This window comes from Aplidium turbinatum, chromosome 18, assembly GCF_918807975.1.
Source record: "Aplidium turbinatum chromosome 18, kaAplTurb1.1, whole genome shotgun sequence".
In the NCBI taxonomy this organism is placed as follows: Eukaryota; Metazoa; Chordata; class Ascidiacea; order Aplousobranchia; family Polyclinidae; genus Aplidium; species Aplidium turbinatum.
In genome coordinates this window covers 3,381,546-3,389,214 of record NC_137489.1, presented here as the reverse complement: position 1 = coordinate 3,389,214, position 7,669 = coordinate 3,381,546, and the positions used below count along the sequence as shown (strand labels likewise).

At 36.3% G+C, this 7,669-nt stretch overlaps 1 protein-coding gene across 1 annotated transcript; it reads left to right on the top strand.

Moving 5' to 3' along the window:
• The first annotated feature begins 291 nt into the window (after nucleotides 1–291).
• Nucleotides 292–6,286, top strand: LOC145787960 (uncharacterized). The gene is made up of 9 exons (XM_082599798.1): nucleotides 292–481; nucleotides 856–1,026; nucleotides 1,358–1,579; nucleotides 3,098–3,163; nucleotides 3,571–3,638; nucleotides 3,941–4,123; nucleotides 4,407–4,499; nucleotides 4,881–5,067; nucleotides 5,652–6,286. Exons 1-9 carry the CDS (start codon nucleotides 319–321, stop codon nucleotides 5,801–5,803), a joined length of 1,305 nt encoding a protein of 434 aa, XP_082455924.1. The 5' UTR covers nucleotides 292–318; the 3' UTR covers nucleotides 5,804–6,286.
• Nucleotides 6,287–7,669: the final 1,383 nt, after the last annotated feature.

Here is a 7,669-nt window from a genome sequence, read left to right as displayed (position 1 = left end):
GGGAAAGTTAATTTGACGGGATCTGGCAACGCTGTTAGCCTTTCATGCACTGTCGTCTGGAAATAGTTGCCTGTGTCAGCTAGCACTCAGCAGTTGTCAATTCTGTTTTATTTTTCATGTTACGTTAGCTGAATTGAATGGAAGTTTTGGCTTTGCGGGAATTCTGTGGAGCAGCATGTTGTGATATATTTACTGTTCTTACTTGAAATTGATTTTATTTACTCGATTATTTGTTTTAACAAGTATGAGTTAAAATCGGTTAGAATATGTGCTTTGCAGGTAGAGATAAAATGTTTAGTTTGCAAACTATTTAAAAAAATGCCGCCAAAGAAACCACCTCACTTTCAGAAACCAGTTAAAAAATCAAAATCACTGATACTGACGAAGCAAAAAAGTGATCTTAAAACACTTACTGATGAGTATATGCATATCAAAAAGAAAAAAGAGACTGATTTGAAAAACTTGACAAGACCGCTAACACGTAAATATATATTGATATGTTTGATTAGTTTGTTTACTATATATATAATTACAGTATTATGCATATGGATCTTTTAGTTATACATGTGGATCTTTTAGTTATGTATTTTCTTAACCTATATGCTTTTTTCTTGATTTCATATTCGAATATATGTGTAAAGGTCATTTCCTTTGTTAGATATATACTAAATATGTTGTTGGTGATAAATACTGTACATAAGGTGTTAGTAGTTTTGCAGTTAGCTTAACTTAGTAGGCATCTCATTTTAAAACATTATGTAATCTAAGATAATATATAGCCTATCATTGCATTTAAGAATTGGTTTATTAAGATATCAAAGATTTGCACTTTCACATATTAAGTTTTCTTTTTAGGTGTTAACAGTCTTCCTGTTATATACCGCCATCATCTTGTTAAAGAGCTCTTTACAGTTTCTAAAAGTGTTGATTTTGGATTTGAACCACCTATACCGGAAGCAGAAAATACAACACTGGTCTTAGATGATCTTCCTGATGATAAAACAGAGGAAATCAAAGAGATAAAAAGTGGGTGGTTAAAACTTTATGGTTATTGCATTCAACAATTCAGTTTTTCTGTGATTGGTACCATATTTAACAAATCTAGCCAGGTCTTAGTCTATGTATCTGCAATTAAATGCTCTTTTTAGTAATGTAACCTAATTGCATGATGTGGGAATAGTTTGGGATTTGTAATCTTTATGTAATATCACAGATTATACAATCACTCAGTGTATAAATAACCAGAGTTTGCTGCATTCTAATTTTGTTTAGTATGCTATTGCCCTGTCTTGTGTCTTGATATTCTTTATTTTATTATTATCTCACTTTCTTTTTCATACTTAACAATTGTGTTTAGATTTGCCAGTCCCTCCCGCGGGATCAACTAAACCTCTTCCATTTAGTACAAGTACTATCATCGATAATAAAGATCTCAAATCATTGGACGATGTTAAGACCGATGATCACCGCTCGTTTTTAAAGAAAAAAGTTGGAGAGAAAAAACTGGATGACATTTTAAACACACTTGACCCGCTTGGTGAAGATTCACCAGAAATACCTATAGTTGAAGAACATCGAGGTGAATAGATTGATGATAGCTGTTTATTTCACAAATGTAGACTCAAACGACTTGTTTTAGCCTGATACTATGGGTTCGTTATAGGTAGTTGCGGATTGTTACCAGCTTTCGGAACATTGTAGTGTTCCCTGGTCATGTGCAATGAACAGTGTAACCAAAAGTGATGTTCTTTCAAATGAAATAGCCTAGCTAAGTGTAAAGCTGGACTGTTGTATGTTTTATTTCACTAGTTCTGGTTCTTTTTTCATATTCTTGTTATAGAGCTTTGGTAGAGAGTTCACTGTGTTGCACCACAGACCGGAATGGCCCATTTCGGCGAGTCCGATTCGGCGAGTCCCTATTCGGTGACAGCCTATTTTGGTGTGTTTCCTATTCGGCGATTTTTTAAAAATCCAACGCCGCCTTCTGTTTACTTAGAGAATTTTGTATTTTATTCCACTATATCGTTTCTTTTGCATTCCGACAAAGAAAAAAAAATTAAAATGAAATTTAGCAAAAAATGTTTGAACTATTAAATTAAAATGTTTGCTTGCATAAAATTGACATGTATCTTACGTCACCCACGTTCTTTGCGTCATGTTTATGTCATTCGTCATGTCATTCATTTTTTAAATAAGTTGTTTGTTAATTTTATATGATATTTCAATTATATTTTACATCAAAACAACCTTTTTCACAAAACGATGCTGTAACTCAAAACAGTCAAAGAATTTTTGATGTCAACAAAACTTTTGAATGTAATGTAAAGGCAATTACATCGTTTTAACGTCGCCAGACTTTGAAATCGTGCACAGAAGGGAACTTTTGCTGAACAGGTATATATAACATAAGTTGTACTTGAGAAACATTTACAAAAGCCATTCGATTTGTTCAAAGAACCCAATTAGCCTAACAGTTTGTATTTACATTGATTCAATGTCTGAATATTGAATAATATTCAATCGTTGGATTTTCAAAAAATTGCTGAATAGGAAACTCGCCGAATCGGATTCGCCTAATAGTAGCAGACCCCCACAGACGGGTCTGCTACTATTCGGTGAGTCCGATTCGGTGAGTTCCTAACCTCTAACCCCTAACCCTAAAACGGCAATGATAATTAGGCTACGGTACCTGATAATTTAAAAAAAAAAATTGAAAAAATCACCGAATAGGGATCGGACTCACCGAAACGGGCCATTCCGCCACAGACATAGGCTGTAAAACTTAGTAGACCGCCTAACGTCAATGGGATTAACAATTGGTGTTTGTTTGCTAAAAAAATCTTGTAACATAAATTAACAACTGAAAAACTTTCAAATGTTCTTAACGCGTGGTTGTCCTCAGTTTGTTAAAATACAACGTTGCTTTTCAGAAACCAATTAAAACAAAAATGTAACATCACCATTCACTAGCCTTGAATTTATGATAACATGGAGTTTCTTAACTCTACTGGATGCTAATTGCTAAACCAACATTGTAAATTTCTTGAAAAGGAAACCTTGTCTGTGCATAGTAAACGTTTTTTGTTTTCACTTCCAGCTCTGCGTCGTCGCTTTCTGTTTTGTTTTGCGCTTCCCCTCGCTGTGGCATTGTGTGTCTGGGTAGGTAAGTTACCGACGTTTTTAAAGTTTAGTTCCAATCTTTGGTTTCATCTTTATTCTTTACATTGTTTATTGCTAGCTTTGTTTCCCAACCCCACATGTCCCAGTCAAAAGATTAATATCATTGTAGATTGCATAGGCGTAGCCGTAGGGAAAAGTTAGTTTTTGGGGTGCGAAAAAAGTCTTGCCTAAATATAATTAAATGCGCCCATATAATTTTTGCGGCTATAGTACCTGGCTCCTACGCCTATAGTAGATTGCCATAGAAACGATAATTATAACCTAGCTTCAGTAATTATGCCATTGGTCATCGATGTAAGATGTAGGCTACCGTAACATTCATTTACTAGTTACTTTGCTGCAAACTACAATATATTGTTTAAGGCTTACCAAAACAAACCACTCTTTCAGCTTTATTCAGCCTTGTCGACTTTTCAAGTGAAAACGTCCTTCAATTTGAACGAGCAGTTACGCCACCTGTAAGTAAGCCAACTTTTACCTTTTTCACTTGCACTTTAACGCATTGCTTTTGTTATTTGTCATGTCTTATGTTGTAATGCAAAACATAGTACCGTAATGTATTGGGTTTAATGAAGGCATTGGTTTAAAAAGGTTTCTATTTAACAAAGATTCAGTGAGACGTGATTTTTGTGCTACCTTTTCTTTTGTTGGTTCTGTTACTGTATTTTATTTCGCAACATCGTTTGTTTGAAAAAAATTGACTCGTCAAATCAAATATGCTTTGTTAAGTTGCTTGTAAAAGTTTATGATGTTTCTAAAGGCTCTTCCGAACTCAAAGCCGTTTGAGTTTCTTCCACGACCGAAGTCCTTCAATCGTGTCATCCCCATCTTTGCCAGTTTTGTCTATTGTGAGAAGAAAGCTCCGGGAATTGACACAGCTAACGCCACGCTGCCGCCTAGAGGACCTGGGTATCATCAGATCGCCAACTTTTATTTAAACAAAGTGTGACATCCTTTTTTTAAGACAAAACTTTAAACTGGTCACCACCAAATTACATTTAACTACACAAACATACTTAGAAACAGTAGCCTATTGCATTGCCAATGACAAAGTATACCCCTATAAAAGAAAATGTGTTGAAGTATTTTTCATTAAGAATCTTACAATGGACAATCATTGCAGTAACAGCCATTGCATTTGCGATTGATTTTTCACTTTGTTTTAAGGTGTGCTGAAGAACAGAATGTTTTTAATTAAAGCCATCATTTATTTTGTTTGCTCATAGATGCGCTTTGTTGTCAGTACCTTGAGCAATGCGGCCAAAGTACAAGGCTCGTGGGTGATCGAATCTATGGAGATTGTTAATGACAAATTAAAGGTATGGACGTTTTTCTAACGCATCCCGTTTGCAGGGTTGCCCATTTCATTTTTCTAAGCCTTATTTGTTTATACTACCTCCACGTGGTGAATCTTTTCGAAACGATAAACAGATGAAACCAAGCAACTTTTCTTTTCGAAACGACAACCAGATGCAGAAACTCTCTGCTTCATACGAACGACTCCTACGCAATGATGAGCACAAATCACAAGTTGGTTGTCTTGGTGGCGCAATGATTGATTGTAGGCTAGGAATCTTTATTTTCGGTCTTCTGCTTCATACGAACGACATACTTTCTCGTTGGAGCTCTATGCACTAGCTTATCTTTTTTAAGGTATAGAATTAAAAAGATGTACCACTAACTGGAGTTTATTTTTGTAGCTCAAAGTATTTTTGTTTCCTCGTTATTATCAAGTTTGTCCTGGCTTGCTATGGCTCGGTATGGATTTTGATGCTGAGCTTCCAATCATTAAGCGCCAGATGGTTCTTTTTGCCAATGAAGTTCTGTTTCCTGAAATATCAAACTTGTATAAGGTGGAATGCAGTCTGCAAAGCGAAGATGTTATAGGTTTGTTGTTGCCAATCTTCATCATGTTGGTTTGTGTGTGTACAATGTACAGACGTTTCATCACGCAGCATCTCACCATAGGTTACCACGAAGTACATGGTCCTGTTAGTGACAAAATATTCATGTTGAAACTTATCTCTTATTCCAAGGATAGACTGTACCCATTGCAAACAACGTGCTCGGTGAAGCCACCAGAGCAAATACAATACAATTATAAAAAAAAATTAAACCGGCTTACTCATGCGCTACCTAAGGTTTCATTCTATGGCCCTATGGGTGGCCTAATAGCAATCATCAGGCGAAATACTTATTCAAGTAGAGTTGATGATGTATGGTTGACGTATACAAGACATCTCTTATAGCCCATGTAATGTATACAATACATCTATCAAAGCTGTAGGGGCTATATTATATGATGTCATTTAAGCCTGCTGTGTTGGTACGTAGCATTGTAGCCTACTTTTTTATTCTTGTAACGGCATCGTGCTCTAAGAGGATGTCGAACTGGCTGAATACACAGTTATCCAAAGAGCTAGTTACGTTTGCGGCTTTATCACCACTGATTGTTCTTTAACAATTTGCAGATGAGTTTGTGGAACCTTTCAAAGCCATGGGACAATTGTACGGAGAGCTTTTAGTCGAAGTAAGACCAAATAAGCTTGCTGGTTTCTACGAAGGTATTATAAGGAGAAAGTTACAAGAGGAACTAGGTGCTGCAGTCCCTCCAAACGTTTGATCTTGAATGAAGAAAGGGTATTTTTCAAGTCAGTAAATGAATGCAGCCAAGCTTCTTTTCGTCTAGTTGCTTGGCTTGTGTTAAGCATTTGCACTGTTGCCCTACTTCGATGTCGATGTAAAGTCAAAAGTATTGCGTCTCTTTCATGCCTACACTGTCAAGTTACTCATATTGTATAATGTCATGGGGTGAAAATATTTTATGCCAATATAGTTCAAAACCTTTTCATGTATAAAAAGATTTATGTGATTTGCGAAAAATAGCCTAGGCTACGTTTATGACGAGACTGGAATTAAGCTGTTATATCTGGTATTGAAGAGAGATATTTTTTAACAACACGCAAGCCTTATTTTTCCACGCCAAATTTTTATTATCACCCCCTGGTCTGTGAAGGCTCATACACTAACAATCTTTCAAAAAATTAGCTTGTCGTAAACACGGCAATGGATTCCAACACCATTCAAGTTTTGAAATCAGATGTGATGCCATAAAATGACTTGATGTATTTATTCGTAAGGGTTAATCTTGCTTCAATTCCACTTTCTCGTAACCTAATCTAGCTTTGTTGTAGGTAATGAGCCAGTAATCTCTAGCTAATCAGCCGAGATGCATTGTAACCTACACGTTCTTTTTCTTCCTCTCATTACACGTCCTTTGCTTAGAATGAAAGCATTGAAGATTTTTAATTAAAAAACTGGCAACGGTCATGAACATTGAGGTCAATCAACTTAGAACTTATATCACACAGTAGAAGCTAGCATGAAAATTTGGTATGCTCATTATATTAACTTTTTTAATCGGACAAATAAGGAGATTCTATTTTGCTTAACTACAAATGACAGAGATTTTCCCCTAAAATGACAGTTATTCGAAACTTTACTAACCTATCATTTTCAAATACGTAGCCATCAAGCGGCGCTTGTTCGAGTCTCGGGGTGTTCGCTTGAGCTACGCATTTTAAGGACTGCTCTCCATTCAGCGGCACCTAATGGATGGAATACTTCCCCGACAACAACACTTCAACAATCGGAAACTTCACTCTGTAAAACTCAATAACTGGCCCTGCGTCAAAAGCATCTAGCCTACAAGTATGTGAAACTACCAGGAATAACTATCAAGGCTTTGTCAGTGTAGTAGTAGTCCAGTTTTAATCCGGTGATGTCCCCGTTACCGAGGGTGGCCGGATCTGGTAGGTTTAAACCACTCCATTGTAAGCTCATGCACAAATAAACCTAACCGACTGCCAAATGCTACAGGGCACAGCAATTAGCAGTAGACTATCGATTCCACTTACCAACACTGTCAATCTGTGATTGCTAGCATTACTTAAATATACAACCATTCCATTTAGGCTAAATCAGTAGTTTGCTGCAAGAAGTGACTCCGCACCAAACAATTTACGAAAAAAACATTGACCGAACCATACTTCTAACACCACCAAACGAAAACAATATTATACATACTGGTACTAGAGAAACTGAAAGCAAAAAACATATATTCTAAAACTAACTACCGTACCGAACCAAAAACATTGAATGCAGAGCCAAAAGACCATTGAATGGAAAAACATTGACTAACAACCACACCCCTAACAGAAAAGAATACTAGCCTACTAAGGAAAACTCAAAGCAAAGAATATTCCGAAACTAAGTGCACCGAACCACGAACATTAAATGAAGAGCCGAAAGCCCATCGATTGACGACCGCAGCCACGCCCCTAATCGAAACGAATACTGAGAGCAAAGAATATGCATTTTAAAATCACTAACTAACACTGTACCATCTGTCGTACTAACACATGGCTGCTCCATTTAAATCAGTAGTTTACTACAAGTGACCAAACAATTTAAGAAAAAACATTGACCG